The sequence below is a fragment of the Antechinus flavipes genome, chromosome 2 (assembly GCF_016432865.1).
Source record: "Antechinus flavipes isolate AdamAnt ecotype Samford, QLD, Australia chromosome 2, AdamAnt_v2, whole genome shotgun sequence".
Classification (NCBI taxonomy): Eukaryota; Metazoa; Chordata; class Mammalia; order Dasyuromorphia; family Dasyuridae; genus Antechinus; species Antechinus flavipes.
The window spans coordinates 420,448,599-420,469,023 of record NC_067399.1 but is presented as its reverse complement, the minus strand read 5'-3'; the positions used below and the strand labels follow the sequence as shown (position 1 = coordinate 420,469,023).

At 36.0% G+C, this 20,425-nt stretch overlaps 1 protein-coding gene across 6 annotated transcripts in view; it reads right to left on the bottom strand.

The window, feature by feature from the left end:
- TENM2 (teneurin transmembrane protein 2) overlaps window positions 1-20,425 on the bottom strand; it is a 1,239,558-nt gene that overhangs the window by 178,368 nt on the left and 1,040,765 nt on the right. For 5 of the 6 annotated variants that reach the window (XM_051978860.1, XM_051978862.1, XM_051978865.1 and 2 more), the window contains one exon: window positions 4,819-4,941. The exons of the other annotated variant lie outside the window; for it this stretch is intronic. In XM_051978860.1, the coding sequence (XP_051834820.1) occupies window positions 4,819-4,941 (123 nt within the window). The remainder of the gene's footprint in view (window positions 1-4,818; window positions 4,942-20,425) is intronic. 6 annotated transcript variants of the gene reach the window in all.

The window sequence follows — 20,425 nt, the reverse complement described above, 5'->3', positions numbered from 1 at the left end:
ATCTTGAGATCAGGGGCTATTTTTTTGCCTTTATACTTAATACTGTGCTTGGAATATGTTAACTTGACTATATGATGTGTTTATGCCCACACATACTCAACAATAGCATATTCCCTACAAAACTACACATTGCCACCCATCATTGCATACACATCTAATACATAAAAATATTTGACTTCTATCCCCACACTTTCCAAAGAATTCAAAGTTTTAAAGTTTACAACATAGTTACAAAAAAGTATTTAAAGAAGCCAGCTGAAAAAAAAAAAAAAACACCCAGAAGTAGTAAATAACTTTAATTACTCAGGTTAAATAGGATTTGGATCTATTTTTTAAAGCACCTCATGAAAAATGTATTGGGGTGTATAATTTTATTTTGGCCAATAAAAAAAACCCTAGAAATGTAGTTGCCATTACAGTTTTTAAAGGTATGATAATGGGTTTTATGAGAGAGGTATGAGAAGCTCTTGGAGAATCAAAATGAAAAAATCTAGGCTTGCCCCATCTAATTAATTTTATAACTTTTGAACATATTTTCTCCCATCTTTTTAATTTTTCCTTATAGTTCTTCAAATTTCTCAGTGCTTAGCACAATGTTTAGTCCTTTTAGGTGTGTCTGATTCTTCGGGATCCCATTTGAGGTTTCTTGGCAATGATACTGGAGTGATTTGCCATTTCTTTCCCGATATCAGTTTACAGAAAAGGAAACTGAGACACACAGGGTTAGGTCATACAGCTAGAAATATTTGAAGTCAGGAAGATGAGTCTATCCATTGAACCATCTAACTGTCCATGTGCCACCTAGCTGCCACTTAGTACATACAATGTACTTAATAAACAGTAACTAAGTTTTCCAGTTATTCTTATATTACAAATTTACATTTGACTACACATAAGTATTTAGTGTCATCTAAAAGCTTAAAAAATTCACACTGTAATTTACTTTCCAAATCTTTTATGAAAATGTTAAATAAATTCAGCAACGGAAGATACCTATTGTTAATTCCAAGATTTAAAAAAAAAAAAGGAATGAAAACACATCTTTTTCTTTACCAAAAGTCAGCATTTTTACAACAATGAGAAAAGAAATTTAAACAATATTAGCTAGTAAGTCTTGGAAGACCAATGAAAAACTCTGTGGCAGAAAACCATGAAATCCTTCTTGTGTACCTTTTAAACTACCAGTCTTATCTCACCTAAAGAAATAGTCGCAGGACATATGATGCCTTTCAGGCTTGGAATTTTAATAATTCCAAGTTGGAGTAAAAAAAAATTTCCAAATGGATAAAGTAATATAATATTTTTTCTATAAATAATACAGGTTTAAAAGAAAACTTTTTCTATGTAAATTCTTTAGGCAACAGCTATCTTTAAGATTAATTTATAGTGAATAATAGAGGTTTATAAGGTTAATTAGAGATGGCAAAATGACCTTGGAAAGAACATCTAACTTGAGTCAGACAGAGATCTGGGATTAAATTCCAGTTCAAATACTTACTTATTATGTGACCCTGGGCACAGAGGTATTAAGACCTCTGAGGCCTCAGTTCCCTCACCTGTAAAATGGAGTTAACAAACAATACGTATAATATCTACCCCCCAAGACTGATAAAAATCTAATAGGCTAAAGTATTTGGAAATCTTAGTGTTATGTTTAATATAGTTTGGAATGTGTATGGATCAGAGACTGTGGATCAGAGGCTGTGTGTGTGTGTGTGTGTGTGTGTATGTTTGTGGGTGTGCATGCTTGTACATATGCATGGCATGTACACTTGTATCACAGAATTACAGAACTGAAAGGGATCTCAGGAGTTAGCTAGTTTATTGTGCAATTGAAAAGAATTCCGCTTGAAAGATCACATGTCTTTGAAGACCTCCAATGTGGGGAGGGGAACTATTACCTTTCAAAACAGTCATTGCATTTTTGGACAGCTCTAAATTGTTAGAAATTCTATATGATCACTCCTTCTTCCCTCATTTTATTCCCCTAATCCCATAAACTCTAAATTTAGCTCTTTTCAATTTCCACTCAATGTTCCTGATTTTGCCCTCTAGGGCTTAGAACAACCACTTTTTCCCCAGTTTTTTTTCTCCCAAGTGACATCCTTTAAATGCTTGAGGATAGCTTCCATATGCACTGCTTTCCTTTGTTCCTCTAGACTGAATATCTTTGATTTTGTAACTAATTCTCATATGACATGGACTCAAAGTCTTTCACCACTTTCACTACTATCCACTGACATACTTGTTAGCTTATCAATGCTCTTCATAGACTCTGGTTCTTGAAACTGAACACATTAATCCAGAAGGTATGCATCTCAACCCAGCCAGACATCACACTAGTTTCTTTGGCTTGCCACATCATAGTGATTGAGGTTATGTTTCACTAACTCCACCAAGATTTTTCTTCCTGGCCAACTTCTGTCCAATCATGCCTTCCCCAAATTTTGTACTTGTGAAATTGATTTTTTGAATCCCAAAATAAGTCTTTACATTTATATTCAATTAGCATCATCTTTTTTTAAAGATGCATATTTATTATATAGTAATATATCATATATTATAATATTATATTATCATAATAATATATAAATATAAAAGCTTCTTATTATATAATATTCTAGCCAAGCTCTTCCTGAATCCCAAATCTGTAATCCATTGTGTTAGCTATCCTTCCTTCTCTAGGTCATCAGCAAAAAAGATAAGCATTTTACTTGCTCTCTATACAAGAAATTGATGAAAATATGAAATAGCACAGGGTCAAGAACAAATCTGAGGAGTGCTTCACTTGAGACATCCCGTTAAGATGACATTGAACAGTTAATAACTACAATTTGTACCCAGTCCTTTAAGCAGCCTGGAGTCTAATTACATTATCATCTAGTTCACATCATTTCATTCTTCCCACAGGACAAGTATGAAATACTTTTATCAAATGCTTTGCTAACTCTAGGTAAAATGTATCTATAGAATTCCTTTCATCTACTTGGCTAATATTTATGTCAAAAAAGGAAATATAGTAGGTTTGATACACTTGTTCTTGATGAAGTCACAATGATTGCTTTTGTATATATGTGGGTATACATACACACATAAATTTATATTTTGTCTGTATCTGAGATTTCATAAGTACAGAGAGCACCCAGGAAGGAAGCATTCCCTGAAAATGCAGATGAGAAACTTTTCCATAATTCATAATCTTAGAGAACTGCCAAGGGCATTGAGAGGATAGATGATTTATCCAGGGTCACATAGCTAGAATGTGCTATAAAGAGCTCTCAGGAAGGAAACTTTCCTTGAAAATGCTAATCAGAAGCTCTTCCATAATTCATAATCTTAGAGTTGCCTGGGACATTGAGAGGGCAGATGACTTATCCAGGGCCACATAGCTAGAATATGCTATAGAGAGCCCTCAGGGTCTCAGGGTCTCAGGAAGGAAACTTTCCTTGAAAAAGCAAATCAGGGGCAGCTAGGTGGTGCAGTGGATAGAGCACCAGCCCTGAAGTCAGCAGCACCTGAGTTCAATTCTGGTCTCAGACACTTAACACTTCCTGGCTGTGTGACCCTGGGCAAATCACTTAACTCCATTGCCTCAGCAAAAAAAGAAAAGAAAAGGAAAAAAATGCAAATTAGAAGCTCTTCCATAATTCATAATCTTAAGAGTTACCTGGGACATAGGATAATTGACTTAACTAAGGTCACATAGCTAGAATGTACTATAGAAAACTACTAGGAAGAAAACTTTCCCTGAAAATGCAGATCAGAAGTTCTTCCATAATTCATGATTTTAAACATTGAGAGAGTAAATGACTCATCCAGGGTCATATAGCTAGAATGTGCCTGAGGTGGGATTTAAACTCATGGTCTTGTTCAGTTCTGAATTCACTGTTGTCTCCTGCCAATTATTATTTAAGTAGTATTAATATTATTTGTCTATGCCAAGGGGGAGGGTATAGATTTTGTAGCTAGAGAAACTCCCAACAGCAACATTACATATTTATTATTTTGATCCTGAATTAAACGTGCAACATGTCAGCTGGTTAAATGTGGCATTTTCTGTTGTTTTCTTTTAATTATTTCATGTCTCTATTCCCTACAATCTTCCCTCTTCACCCCCCTTCTCTTTTTGCTTTGCCTCTCCCCTTTTAGCACCTTGTTAGCACCTATTTTTTCTCTAGAAGAATATAGTGCCTGATTGCTTCAATAAACATTTCTTTTGTCCCCTTGCTGTTATAAGAAGGAAGCTTTGTTAGCTAGTTGTCAAAACTACTTGCTATTTCCTCTGAAGACTGAACAGCCACTACTTTTCCTCTTTTATGCTGAGCTAGGCTTTGCCTTGTCCCCCCTAGGGATACTGGATCTCTCCTAGTGGGATAGGTCTCTACCACAACAACATACAAATGTTTACTGCTCTCTCTTCTGATAAGAATGTCCTTTCCCTGCTACTGCTATAGCTGCTGCTGCTGCTGCTCAGGCCCATGTCGCTGCTGTTGCTGCTGCTGCTGCTGCTGCTGCTGCTACTGCATCCTTTTGATTCCTTCAAGTAGCTGAAGGACTGTGCCAATCAATGTAGATAGTGGAGGTGTGCACATTGCTATATGTGGGCAAAGAGCCAGCACAGACTTAATGCAGCCAAACATAGCAAACAAACAGGAACAGCAAACAGCATTTAATGTGGGCACTTACAAAAGACCATCAAATGCTTTTTTTTTTTTTTTTTTTTGCATACCTTCCAAAATTTGGATTAAAAACTGAATGGCTGGCAAGAGCTCTGAATTCCTGTGACCTTAAGAGGGCAAGCAGCAGCTGTAACCTCACCTTTGCCTCCAGATGGCAATGTTACCACATCATCGTTTCCTGGTAAGCCGGTCCTTATCCCATTGTTAAAGGTGTGTCCATCTGCCGGCTGTAGTTGCCAATTGAGTCCGAGCAGATGCATTGCTGCAGGAGAGACAAAGTAATGAAAAATAAATATATAATTCAGAACTAGAAATGTCACGAGGGGTGTGCCAGTAGCCTTTTTCAGGTAAATCCATTTTTTATGGATGAGACATCCAAAACAGCTTGCCACAGAGATGGGCAGAGTGCAGCTGCTTTTAGTTGCTCCATACCTTATGCCACAAACACTTGCAGTCTTAGAGTGAAAGGCCTAAAAGAGGCAGGTGGAAGAATGAAGACAATGAGCCCAAGATTTCCTAATTAATTCTAGAGAAGGAGACTTCCTGAGACAGGCAATTCATGAGTTCCTGTCATTATTCCCTTAGGAAATGTGGTACAAAAAAGGTATGCTATTGTGTTAAAGTTACTTTGCCAGGTTTTTTCCCCAAACTTAGAGCAAAGGGCCCTGATCAGATAATGCAGTGCCAGATCTCTACAGAAGGCCCTATTTCTTCTTTGAAATCAGCTCTGAAAGCTTGATTGTCCCGCACTAGAAATGTCAACACACTCATATCCTCCATGGGGGAGAAAGGCAACAAGAGAAAGGCTGTGTCCAACACAACAGTTGTACCAGTGGTTTCCTCAGCCCATTTCAAACCATCTCTTCCTGTTGATTTCCATTCATTGATATTTGAAATGTCTAGCCTTGTCCCCTCCCCTCCTTTATTTCCTTTTCCTTTATTATTAAATGTACCACTTTTCATCAGATTGTGAATATCTTTTCTTTCAATATTCCTGATTTTTTCAAAGTGCCAAGGGCTCTCAACCTTCTTGAAGCTAATACTTCCACAGTATACTTGTGTTCTCTCTCTATCTCTGTCTCTGTGTCTCTATCTCTGTCTCTCCCCCCCCCCCCCGTCTCTGTCTCTGCCTGTCTTCTCTGTCTCTCTTACTTCAGTAAAGGACAAAATGAGAGACCAGAACTCTCTCTTTGTCTCCCTGTCTTTCTCTGTGTGTTTCTCTTTCTTACTTCCCTAAAGAACAAAGTCAGAGGCCAAAACTGTCTTTTTGTTTCTGTCTCTCTCTGTCTCTTTGCTCTCCTTCTCTCTCTTTCTCTCTCTCTTTCTTATTTCTCTAAAGGACAAAGTCAGAGATCAGAACTGTCTCTTTCTCTATCTTATTTCTTGGTTGGGAGATTCCTGATCTGTCTCTCTGTCTGTCTGTCTTTGTGTCTTTTTCTTACTTCACTAAAAGACAAAATCAGAGACCAAAACTGACTCTCACTCTCTCTCTCTCTCTCTCTCTCTCTCTCTCTCTCTCTCTGCAATTCTCTTTTTTACTTCACTAAAGGATAAAGTAAGAGACCAGAACTGTCTCACTGGTTCTCTTTTGCTAAGGAAACAAGACAGCCTTGAGATCACTGGCTTTTCTTCACTCTATGTGTATTAACCTTCTAGATTGACACAGGGGCCTAGTTGATCCTCCTGGTTACTCTGTGGGAACTCTCCAATTATTTTAGTGAGAACATATCCATCTGAAGTGATTGTTAGTTTGTTGCTTTTGTTAAACTTATCCTTTTGACAGAGTTGAAGGTAATACCCCTTCTTCGCTCTTTCTCCCCCCCCAAAAACAAACAAACAAACAAACAAACAAAAAACCACCTTTTCTTTCAAATTCCTTGGTTAGGAGATTCCTGATTCAACCCCCTCCTTTCTTTTATATAAAGGGATTTTACAATTCTACTGAATTTTTTTTTCACACAATAGCCACACTAAAACTGTATTATATTTTATCTGGACACAGGTTAACGATGTTGCTACATTCCCAGCACTGTCATGAAGAAAGGTCTGTTGACAGAGACAGGTTCTGATTTTGATGCAGGGACCGGAGAAACAATTAACCACAGGAAATGCAATTAACAATGCTTAGGAAATTGCTCTCATAGCAATTAATTCTGCATGCCTACTACCATGTTAAGTCATACTGCATTCTATTAAGGTTAAAAATCTTTCTTCAAACAACATAGCTTCAGAGTTGTGTGGAGGGATTTAAACTAGCTGAATTTTTATGGTTAAATACCTGTCTTTTATTTCAGACACTTTCCAATCTGAGAGTCCCATAGTTTTTCTATACATTACTCTGCAGCGCTGGACCCAAGTGTTAAAAATGATAAATACTAATAAGAATAAGTGACATTTACAGTACATTTTCTGTCAAGGTAACACCTAATTTTCTCGTGCAGTTTATACGTTATATGTAGGTCACTTACTTGAAGCAACCAAATTCTACTGCTTCAGATAATGACATATTTTCACAGCACAGAGGTCAGGAAATGAAAACTAAGAGTGGCTGCTTCAAGATAACGATAGCTTCTGATTTGTAATTACCAGGTGAAGGTAGGCAAGGAATTAGCTATTTTTAAATGATTTTTTAAAAATGATATTACTGTGTTATCAGGTTTTACCTGGAGCCATCTGCTTAACCCACAAGGGATGCAAAATGCAGTTCTTTCGGGGAACATCTCTCCCTGTTCTGAGTTAGACACAGGTGTGCCAGGTATAGTTAAAGCTCTAGTCCAATAGTCTTAATTTTATACATGTATCCAAGGAATTTGAGGATCCATGTGGCAAAGTCAAAGGATGCCAATCTTCCTAATGTCCTATCAATAGTAATATTATTAGTAATAATGATAAGTTTCTATCATCTTTGTGCCTAGTTATTTATATATTATCTTCCCATTAGAATGTGAGTTTCTCAAGAGCAGGAATTGTGATTTGTTTGCTTTTTGGCTTTTCTTTGTATCCTTAGTTTTTAGCACTGTGCTTAATAAGTGCTGCTGACTAATTGATTTATATAGTGTGTTAAGTATTGCAAGGAATAGCTAGGTGTTGAAGTAGATAGAATGAGGGGCCTGGAGTCAGGAGACCCATTTCAAATTTGGCCTCAGACACTTCCTAGCTATGTCATTGTGGGCAAGTCACTTAATCCTTAAGTCCCATTCAATTTCCTCATCTGTAAAATGAGCTGGTAAAAGGAAATGACAAACCATTCCAGCATCACTGCCAAGAAAAACCTAAATAGGGTCATGAAGAATTGGACACAACTGAAAATGACTGGACAAAATTAAGCATTGTAAAGCCCTTTATAGATATTATTTCATTTGATCTTCATGATAATCCTGTGAGACCACATGACAAATGTGGAAATATATTTAAAAGAACTGCACATATTTAATCTATATCAGATTACTTGCTGTCTTGGGGGAAGGGGAGGTAATGGAGGAAAAGAGAAAAATTTGGAACACAAAGTCTTACAAAAACAAATGTTGAAAACTATCTCAACGTGTATTTAAAAAATAAAATACTATTGAAATTTTAAAAAATATATTCTGTGAGAAAAGTGTTTTTTTTTTTTATTAGTAGGAAACTGACCTGAAAAAGGTTAAATGATTTGTCCAGGATCACACAAATAATATCTGTGGCAAAATTTGAATATAAGTCTTCTAGACAAGTTATTATGCCTTAATCTGAATCTGTCACCAATCTAGTGAAGGGGTGGAGGGGGAAGAGTGGAAGACAATTCTGAAGGATTTAAGATGAAAAATGCTATCTGTTTCCTGAGAAAAAAATAATGGAGTCTGAATGTATTTTGAAGCACAATTCTTTTTACTTTCTTCTTTTTCTTTTTTTTGGGGGGGTGAGGGTGGGGTGGGGAGAGAAGGTGAGCTGTGTTTTCTTCCCATACATGGCTAATACAGAAATGTGTTTTGCATGACTGTACATGCATAATCTATATTAAAACTGCTTGTCTTCTCAAGGAGAGAGGAGAAAAGAGAGGAAGAGAATTTGAAACTCAAAATAAAAAAAAGAATGTTAAAAATTGTTTTTACATGTAATTAAAAAATAAAATATATACAAGATAATTTTTAAAAAGGAGTGGGTAGGTGGAGAATCTTTCCCTTAAATTTTATGTTGTCATTCACTTAAAGACAAGTCGACTTTGGGGAAGGGGAGGGAAGCTAGCCAAATTTTTCAATCTTTCATGAGTAAACTAATGAAAGCATTTATGAACCACAAAGCTTTTCTTGGCTTGAGATACTGCATTTTTCCATTACTCCCATCCCTTCTGCCAGTTGTATGGGGTTCTCTTGCAGAATCCCTTTGCAACAACAAAAAAAGGCTACTCAAAACATGAGAGCTGTAGTTGAGGTGAGAAGGGTTGGGGTCAGAGCATGCAGGCAACTTCTCACACAGCTCTCAGAAGTGTTAAGAAAAGCAAGAAAATGAGAGAGAGATGGAAAGAAGGGAAAAAGCCAATTCAACCAAGCACAAGATCTGTCCTCCCTGTGGAAGCAATACAACAGAAAGGAAACTCAAGTTTGGGCATATTTCTGTTGCTGAATTGGACACTAAATAAATAAGTGAGAATTATTTCCGGGTATGGACCTTCTCTCGTGTGTGTGTGTGTGTGTGTGTGTGTGTGTGTGTGTGTGTGTGTGTTTAATGTCAGAAAAAGGCTTTTGTTTGTACTTTTTTCTTGATCTCCCATTCCTTCTCTTGTTTGTGAAAGAAATGTCAGCCACATGAAGCTTGTGGAAATGGAGAGAGGACTGAGGATTGAGATATGAAAGTAATCTGGAGACAATGATATATTTCTGACTTTCAGGCTTCAAGTTCTCATGCCACTGAATGGATATGTACCTGATGGAAAAAATCATTCTTTTACTAGCTTTCTCAGTTTTTCTTCCCTAGAAAATGGGGATAGTTTTAGTTAGGGCTAGATTCTAGGGCTAGATGTAGAATGGGGGGAAGGAAAGAGGAATGGGTTGGAATGACTGACAAAAAAATGTAAAAAAGAGGGGTGACAGGCTTGGATGATTGCTCCAGACTTTTTTTTTTTTCAAGTGGCCTTAGTACTCAGAGTCTAGGTTAGTCCCAGCCCATACTTGTCACCCTCTTGCTTACAGTTCAAAGAATTGGGAGATAGCCATAATTAGCATTCTGCTTTACTGAGGTATGAAGCATGGTGATATCCAAACATATCTTTATGAAAACTTTGAGTAGCCTGATATATTATGAGAGCTGAAGAGCTCCCTTTTATAGGGTAGCTTATAGATCAACAGCTTATAGATCCTGGAGTACAATCAGCACTAAATCATACACCTATTCAAATGTCAGCAAGTACAGCTGACTTGAGTCACAACATTATTGTGCCTCCAGTTGCTACTGGCTGGGAGGGCAGGAAGCATGAATGCAATGAGTAGGAACTCATGCATATATGCATGAATGAATAAATGAACTAATGAATGAAAAAAGCATTATTAATCACTATGTACAAAGTATTGTGACTGGAAATCTTGTTTGTTCTTGATCATTTGATCACTTCATAATTTAAGGTGAAAATTAGCCTTACTGAATTCACATTTCGGAAAAGAAGGATATCTTTTGGAGAGTTAAGATGTCTTGAGTCTTAATGTTTTGAAAGCTCATCCACGGAGGTCCAAGTTCAGACCACCTTTGGGTCACAAATGGAATGAGTTTAGGAGGCCTGCTCTCTAATGATTACTTACCCTCCCCTAAAACCAAAATGTATAATTCATCATGGCTTGACAGACTCTTCTCTCTAGGGACTCAAGTCTGGAAAAACAGGGTACTTCAAGTCAGTAACAACAGAATAGAGAAAGTATCATGGGATAGAAGCTTGTGTAATTTTAGGCAGTAGCTTGGGAAATTGGTCATTTAAAACACATTAAGTGGCCATACTCTCAACTTGCTCTTCAAGTAATTGTATAGTACTTTTATGGAACCCTGAAAAAGTCCTGTAGCCAAGCAGACAGACCACACACAGATGCTGGATTTCAGCCAGGGGAGCAAAGGAACTCCACAAGGGAAAAGAACTGGAGTTGAGGTAATATTTTCTTATAGGATCCACTGTTATCATGTGAAGCTCTATTTCTAACAAACTCCAAACTAAGAAGAAATAGAGTTATGTCAGTTGCAGTTAATGGGAAATCTCCTCCCAAATCATAAGCACTGGGAGCCTACAAGTCTTAGCAAATTATCAGCTAGAGATAAGGATTGTCTGAAATAGAAAGTAGGGTTCATGGGAGCAATGCTGGGTGCCACTTCAAACTATCTGTGCTCATTGGCTGACAGAGGATCAACTTGACAAGAAGCCAATCAATATGTCAGAAACTCTTCTGAGAGAATCGTTCATCCCCTGTCAGAGAATATGAGCATGGAGGCCAAGGTTCCTTTGTGTTTGTAGAGATGGCACCTGGGAGCAGAGGGTATCTTGAAAGAGCAGGCTTGTCAATACATGACCGGAGGAAGAGATCTGGCTTTTCTTTGAAAATGGAAGATTACATGTAACCCAGTAAGTGGCAGGGGAGGATACAGGAGGATTGAAGGAGAAAACAATACCAGGTCATGGAACTCAATATGTAGTCAGGGTCCTAAGTATTCTAGAGCAAAGGATGGAAAAGCCCATTCAGGCAACAACAGCTAGAAGGAAAAGGTGTAGCATCAAGGCTGTATCTCTTGCCTTACCCCTGCCAATTTCGGTCTGATATCCCCAGAATGGAACTTAGCTTGCGCCAAATCCCAAATCTGACATGCCCTTTGCATGGCTCAGCAGAGAGAAGTACATATACTACTCTCGTGTATGTAAAACAAGGGGAGAAGGCTAAGCCAGGACAAATCTGCATGGGTAACCAATTCTGAAGCTCTGGGCAACTGGATGACATAGTGGATAAAATAATGGTTCTGGAATCAGGAGGATTTGAATTCAAATTTGACCTCAGACACTTAATATTCACTAGCTGTGTGATCTTGGCCAAGTCACTTAATCCAAAATTGCTTTCCCCAAAATAAAATAAAATAAAATCCTGAATCTTGCAGTGATCCCATAATAATAAGCATTAATATTAATAAAAAATCCTCAACACTGGAGTTAACTTACTGTTTTTCCACACATACTACAGATTTGTAGTGTGAGATTCTTAAATCTACTACCATTTAATAGAGAATTAACAAGGCAATTAAACTAAACAATTACTTATTCAATGTCATTAAGGTTTATCAACTGTTAGATACCTTCTTTCTCCTCCCCCCCCCCCCAACCCTCTTTAACTAGTCATTAGTCTCCAATAAATGTCCTCTACTGGTAAGCTCTTTAACTTAGAGGAATCACCTTAGTAAAAAAAAACAAACAAATTTTGTGTTTGGAAACTAATTTGAAGCAATGCCAGACACAGTTAAACATATTTATCAAACTTGTTCTCTTGATATTTGTTTATTATTATTTAGGGAAACATAATAGATTTTGTGTTTCTCCTTTTAAAAAAAAAAGGCCTTTTAGAAATGCATTAATTGTTGTTGCTTCTTAAAGAAATCTACCTGTGTCCTAACATCTAAGAAGAAGGAATACAAAGGTGGAAGTAAAGCAGAAGAAAGAGATTTTTTTTAAAAAATTAAATCTTAAAGGAGTTTTTAAAAAATTCCCTTTCAAGCTGCCTCAGTGAAGTGATTTTTCTTCCTCTCTTGGACTGTATTGCAATAAACTGAATGGAATGAATTTTCAAAGCACTGCATGGAAGATACGCCCACAAATCCCATTACTAGTAATGGGATTTGTGTACCTATCTCCATGGATGTGCTGAAAACTTACTCCTCTCTGTCCACCCTCACTCTGGCTACTTTGAAAATGCATGAAAGCTTACACAGCCCAGTTATTATGCTGAAGTTGGGAGAAGATGGGGTGTAGCCTTGGCTCTAGGACCCCTAAAGAACATCTCTGCTTTATAATCACTACAGACTTTCTCTGTATTATCCCTCCAATTACTGAGATGTTCCATCAGCAGGAATTTTGTCATTTGTCCTCTTTCGGGGTCCCTTCACAAAGACAGTGCCACTTCTTCCTTTTAGCATATCTGTCACAAGAGTAAGGGTACTAGTACTAGGCAAAGGTATGCTTGGAGATTTGAGAAAAAGCTTTTTTTTGGGGAGGGGGGTGGGGGATTAACAGGAAGCAGTAGTGCTATGGAGTCCAGCATTAATCCATTCTCATGACAGCTTCAATATTAGGTGGGGAGTGGGAAAGAGTATAAGATCAATCAATTTCTGTGTCTGAAAGAAGTAAACTTGCTCATATAGCAGCAGTTATACACACCATTGCAACCTTCTGTAGCCTCCTACTCTTGCTGAATGGGGTGAAATTTAGAGGGTGAACTATTTTTGCGGCTATATGCCACATTAAGTGTGTAAAAAGTTACAAAAAAAAAAGTGGTAGGAGGCACTATGTTCCTAATATTGTCAAACTGAACAAAAACAAAGATCACATTCTCAGGCATTTTGTTTCCTTGAACCTAGATCCTAAGAAGGAATCGGGCTGATGATTAGGGATGGTCAGTCCATTGTCCACTGAGTAGAACCATCCACACTCAAGGAAAAAAAAAAAATCTGTGGAGCTCTTAGATTCACAGGGTATCATTTCCAGCCTCAGAATATCCCATTCTCACTATTATTTTTCCTGTGAAAGAAACAAAAATAAAAGCTTTTCTTCATATAAGAAAGGACCCATGTGAGCAAGATCCCTTTACAGAATGATAATATCAGTAGGTTTTATTCACCAAGATTTTAAGAGCTTTTGTGATACCAAAAGAAGACAAAACAAAACCACCCAACAACCCAAACCCTAAGCATTTTTTTGAGCTTGCTTAGTGTTGACAACCAAAACAATATTTAACCTTCTTTAAAAAAAAAAAATCCAAACCTACCCAAAATGAAACAAAACTATACCAACAAAAATATACCAACTCTTAAAGAAAGAAGAACTGACTACCAGGGTCACCAGTTACAAAGGAAAAGTATTCATCATTTTGCTACTCAAATTCTAGAAAAGCAGACATTATGAATGTTTTAGACGAGTAGACAGCATATTGATGGGCAATGTGATATGGAACAAAGATGGAACATCTCATGTGAAAAATAGCCCTATGGAAGAGAGAGTAGTAATTGGTGTCAGGTGTATGGCAATTATTATGTGTCTACTATATCCTTCTACCAATTTCTAAGGCAAAATATTTTCATTCAGCTACAGAAATTATGTGTTTGCCTCATTGTATAAAAGGCATTCCTGGATATATTTCATGCCATCACAGAAAACTCCCACAAGAGGCTGATGTGCTAGCTCATGGCTTACATAACAAGTCTGAAAAAAATCTGGGAAAATGCCTCAGGGGAGTTGATACAGTTGGGGGAAGGATAAACATCTTATTTCTGGTTCTTGTATGTCATGGTTCATTGCAAAAATGCAACAATATGAAAATATACCCCCAAAAGAAGGTAACATCTAGGTGCTATACAGTATTTATACATTTAGACAGGATTCCTTCTTGTACTTACTGCCATTAGATCCTTATGGTATCATCATTTTAAGCATCACAATAAAATACTCTCACTTTAGGGCTGGAAGGAAGCTTAGAGATCATCCAGTTTGAATCCATCATTTCACAGATGAAGTAACAGAAAACCAGGAAGAAGAAATTTACTTTCCCAAGTATACATGGCTAGTGAGAGGACACAGGCCAAGTATCCAAGTCTGCTAGTTCCTAAATGAGTTCTTTCATTCTGATCACCTTGTCTTCCTGGCAAACCACAGAGAATTAGGGAGTTGCAAACCAATGGGTACGTATGCTACAAAGAAATAAATTTCTGTGAGACAAATATAACTTTCTGATTGTAAGGATAGAGCAAAAGGCATCTATCTCTTTATTCTTTCCTTGGGTAAAGTATAGTTTGCTTTTTTCTTTTTTTTTAAGAGCAGATAAAAATAAATCCACAAGATCGTCAGCATTTCTGTACATTAATAACAAAAATTAAAAGGAAATGGTAGAGAAATTTCAAGAAAGTAATAAGAAGATATATTAATTTACCAAAACATACTTATATAAATGTCTATAATTGGGCTTTGGGCCTGTGATTGGGAAGATCTGAGTTCAGTTTCTACAATTGATATTTATCAATTGTGTGACATTGTCAAATCATTTAATATTCTTCTGCCTCAGTTTCCTTTCTTTTAAATGAGAGCATTAGACTTAATAGTCTCCAAATTTCCATTCTGTTTTAAATCTAAGATCCTATTATCCTGTGAAATAAGGGAAGATCTAAATAATTGGAATGAGATTTGATATTCTTTGGGCTAATAAAATAAACATGTTGCTACCCCATAAATTAATTTGCATATAGCTATCAGGGTACCAAGCTACCACTATTGATACAAATAATAACTATATTCATGTGGAGGAATGTTTCAAGAGAAATGATGAAAAAATCAGAATGATCCAGGAATCAAATTATATTAAAAAGCAATAGTCATCAAAACTTTTTGGTACTGCTTAAAAAATTTTTTTTAAAATGCACCAAGGGAACAGATAATATAAGCAAGATCTGGAATCAAATTATATATGCATATTTATGCATTTGTTTACACATATACACAAATACATAGCAGTTTATCTTTTATAAAGCCAAGAATATAATCTACTAAAAGTAGGATTCCTTATTTGAGGACTGTTAGAAAGAATGGAAATCAGAGTCTAGTGGAAAATAGGTTTATAATAGTAAATTACACCACATATCAAAATAAGGTCCAATTCAATAAGTGACTAAAAAAATAAAGTTACATCATTAAAAAAAATTGGAGAAGAAATAAAGTTTGTAGTTTTGAAGTTATGATTTGTAACAGAATTCATAACCAGATGAGACATAGGAGATTACAAAAGAAAAAACAGACAACTCTAATTATAATTTTTTTTAAGCTCTTGTACAAAGTCAATAACATTTAAATACGAGAAGCTATAGATTGAAGGGGAAAATCTATGCACCAGCATATGTTTGACATTCAAAATCTACAGGGAATTGGCTCAAATCTATAGGACCAAAAATCATTTTCTAATAATTAAGTGTTTGAAAGAGCTGAATAATATTTTTTTTAAAAAAGAAACAAAACTAGCATCAATCATAATTCAAATTATTAATAATACAAGGAATGTAAATTATATAACCTCTATTTATTGCTTATACACATGTTGGGTACAGATGACAAAAGGTCAATATTGGATAAGCTCTGGCTCCTAGGATCTCAAGATGAACATACTAAAACACTAGTTATGAACTGGTCCAATGTTCCATTTATACTTTTTGACATAGCAGTCCTTTAGATTGGGTCTCAAGGAGGTGATAAGCAGAGAAAAAAGTCTAATTTATACCAAAATGTTCACAGTCACGTTCTATAAAGTAAAAACCTGGAAATAAAGTATATGTCCAATGATTAAGGTTTGGACAAATGATGGTTATAAATATAATGGAAGAAATATGTTACAAAGAATGATTAACATAAAAAATTCAGAAGGAACGACAACAACAACAAAAAAGAGTAGAATGATAATACACAGCAAAAATAGCAATGCAAATGAAAGTTTATGGAAAAAAATCCAGCTTCTTATCCTCCAATCCAATGAATGATATTTGTTCCAGATAACTGATGTTGGAATCTACTTCCTCTCTTTTGAGAGATGGTGGATTATGGATAAAGAATTTTATATGGTATATTGATCAGTTTCAACTATTACACCAAACAGTTTTATTCAATGATCTTATTTCAAATCTAGCCTCAGACATTTACTAGGCTTTATGATCCAGAGCAAGTTATTTGCCTTTTTCATGCCTCACTTTTCCTCATCTGTAAAAACAAAATAATAACAAAACCGCCTAAGAATAATAATTGGCAGTTATGTGGTGTTTAAAATGTGCTTTACAGATATTATTTTATCATCACAACAGAAAAAGCTGATAACTAATAGCAACGACACAAAAAACTAAGTTCAAATCTAGCCTCATATACATCCTAGTTATAGGATCCCAGGAAAGTCAATTAACTCCTGCCTAAAACTGGAGAAGGAAATGGCAAAGCACATCAATGAAGTTGTAAAGAGAAAAAAAATCTCATGAACAGTATGGTCTAGAGCAAGGGTCCTCAAACTTTTTAAATAGGGGGCCAGTTCACTGTCCCTCAGATTGTTGGAGGACCGGACTATAGTAAAAACAAAAACTTTGTTTTGTGGGCCTTTAAATAAAGAAACTACATAGCTCTGGGTGAGGGGATAATTGTTCTCAGCTGCCACAATTGGCCCACGCCTGCAGTTTGAGGACCCCTGGGAGGGATGAGGAAGAGTCAGATCCAAATGAACAAATGACAAGAACAATCTTCCCAACAATCCTAAGAGGCAGGTATTATTATAACTGTCATTTTTCAAATAACAAAACAGAAGGAAAGAGGTTAGGTGATCTGTCCAGTGGTAACACAGCTAGCAAAGTATCTGTGGGAATATTGGAACTCGGGTCTTATTACACCCAAGTCTAGCACTCCATCCACTGTGCCATCTGGCTGCCTTTCAGGATTATTGTGAAAACAAAATGAGATGATATTTCTAAAGTTATTTGTAAACCTTGAAGGGCTATATTAATGTAAGCTATTTTATTATTATTATTTTCTTATTTTTGTAAAGAAAGGCACTAAAAGTGTGATTATTAGCAACTGATTATTGTATAAAACACAACAAGAAAACATTGAAGAAATAATAAAATAATAAACTGGTATATTCATATACTTGTGAATTTCTACTAAAGGGACCCCATTCACAATTATATGATAAAGAATAATAATTTCTTTTAGACTTTAGGTTGATTAAATTGAGTTACTATCAACTATAACAAGGCCAACACATTGCAGTGGGAAGAAAACTGGACTAATTGTTAAGGATTTTAATCCTAATTATTTTACTTACTCCCTAGGCAACTTGGAGGAAACCAGTTAGCTAAGTCTGAGTGCAGTGTCTTCATCTGTAAAATGGGGGTATTAAAAACTGCCCTACTGAATCACAGAATTTTTGTGATAATCAAATTATATAATGAATAAGAAAGCCCTTAAAAACATTAAAGTGTTAATGTGATTTTTGTTGTTATTGTTGAGTCGTTTTTAAGTCATGTATGACTCTTCAAGACCCCATTTGGGATTTTCTTGGTAAAGATACTAAAATTGTTTACCATTTCCTTCTCCAGTTTGGATGGAGATGAAGAAACTGAGGCAAATAGAGTTAAGTGGCTTGCCCAGGGTAACATACCTATTAAGTTTCTGAAGCCAGAATTTGAACTCAAGAAGAACTCAAGTCTTTCTGACCCCAGGTCGGGTGCTCTATCCACTAAGCCATTAACACCATAACTCTGAAACAGGCACAATATAAGAACAACTTGTCCCACTTTTCAATTTATACTTTGGCTCATGACATTTCAAAGTTTATGTATAAACTCTATGCTGCCATGTGTTTAGTACAGATAGATATTTTTTCAGTAGTAAGCAATGAGTTAAAGAAATAAGGATATTAAACAAATCCTGAAAAGAATTCCCTTCTCAATTTTGCCATTTGTTCAGCAGAGCCAAAATTAGGCGCATTGGGAGGTTGACAGTGTCCTTTTAAATTTTTAATTTTTGACATAGTTAGCTGGAGGATTCTTAACACTAAAATGCAAATTCTTTATCAGGGACTTCAGCTTGATCTTTGTCTTACATGGTTTTTGGCAAAGTGGATTTCACAGGGCAAACCTGAAACGTTTTAAATTTAATTCTGGTGGAAAACCTTAATGCTAAAGAAATTAGTTTTCTCACCTGGGGCAAGACCATTTAACAGAGAATGAAAAACCAAGAAGTAGGGAAGTTGCCCTCAACAACGACTGTATCAGAATGGCATGGGGGAGTGGAAAGTATATAGTATTTGGAATGACAAGATGAGGTGTGAGTCCTGGCTCTGTTCTCTGCCACATGTGTGACCTTGCTCATGTCACAACCTTTCTAAACTTCTATTTTCTCATCTATAAAATAAGGAGAGTGGAAATGGATGACCTCTTAGCTCCCTTTCAGCTCTAAAATCTATGATTCTCTGGGCATCTTCTCAGTTAAAAAAAGTTACTAGGGCAGGGAGAAGAGAAGATGGAATTGGGGAAGGTTAACCTTTTTTAGAGTACAATCTGCCGATACTTATAAAGAGATATTATTGGTGTGTTTTCTTCAGCAATTAGATAAATGATAGAATTAAGCCTTTATATTGAATGTGTGACAGTTTATTTGATAAAAGCTAATTTCAGGGTTTATAATGTAGCATTCAAATCATGATTATTTCTCTATGGCCAAAGTTTTATTCAGAAGGTATCTATCTGAATTACAAAAAGCATAAGCTATAATAAGGCTTTTAGTTTATAAAATGTATGGAAATACAACAAATCCTCATTATAACGTAAGTAAAATGATATCTCCTGAGATGTAATGCCCGTATAACATCAACTCTTGATATGACAAAATTAGGTGTTTTGCTCTGCAACAGTGGCCTTGCATGACCCAAGTAGAATGAATATTTTAGTAACAAATTTCTAACTTGCTCTCTCATTTACTTAGTAATCTAAAGCCTAATTTTCTATATTTGATCTCTGAAAATACTGATTCAAAATAAATTTTTTTCTCTTATAATTATTTTCTTTTTAATTCCAAATTCTTTCCCTACCCCCTCACTCCTTATTCCCACTAGTTGAGAAGGCTAGAAATACGATACCCATTCTATCTACCTATCTATCTATCTAAATTATGCAAAACATTCCCACAATAGCTATATTGTAGAGAGGGGAAAGGAAGAAAAATAAAGAAAAGTGGAGAAAAAAATTCTCCAATCTGTACTCAGAGTTCATCAGTTCTCTCTCTGGAGGTAGATAGCATTTTTCATCAAGAGTCCTTAATAAGAAACTTCTTAAAGAGTTTTAATTAGAATTGTAGAATGCAAAAGCTGTAAGGGGTCTTTTAGGTTCACCCCATTCAAGCCTCATTTTATAGATGAGGCCCAGAGGCCCAGAGAGGTTGGGTAATTTGTTCTTGGTCGAGCATCTCAGCTAACCCATGTTTAGAATCCTAAATCTCTTGACATCTAGTTTATATTCTTTTCACTTTGTCAACTAGTGCCTGGCATATAGTTTAATATTTTTTGTCTTAACATTGCAATATAATGTAGATGCTTCATTTTCACTTTTTTACTATATATGTTTTCACTGAGGACTGGCTCTGGAGGGGAAAGTGAGGCAGGTGAGCTTGCACAGTCCTCCCTTACTTAAATAGATTCCTGTTGCTTTCTTGTTTCTCTTTATCTCAGTTGCCATATTGATACATACCTGGGTTCTCACTTCTCATGATGGTGATGATGTAACGACAATAATAATAAAAATTTAAGAGCTTTATAAACATTATTTTTTCCTCACAAAATCCTAGGTTCAGTTTTTTCAGGAATCTCTGTCTCTGTGACCCCATTTGGGGATTTGTTGATAGAGATACTGGAGTGGTTTGCCATTGCTTTTTCTTGCCCAATTTTATAGAGGAGGAAATTGGAACAAACAGGAGTAAATGACTTGCCCAAAGTCACACAGCTAGTAAATTTCTGAGCCATATTTGA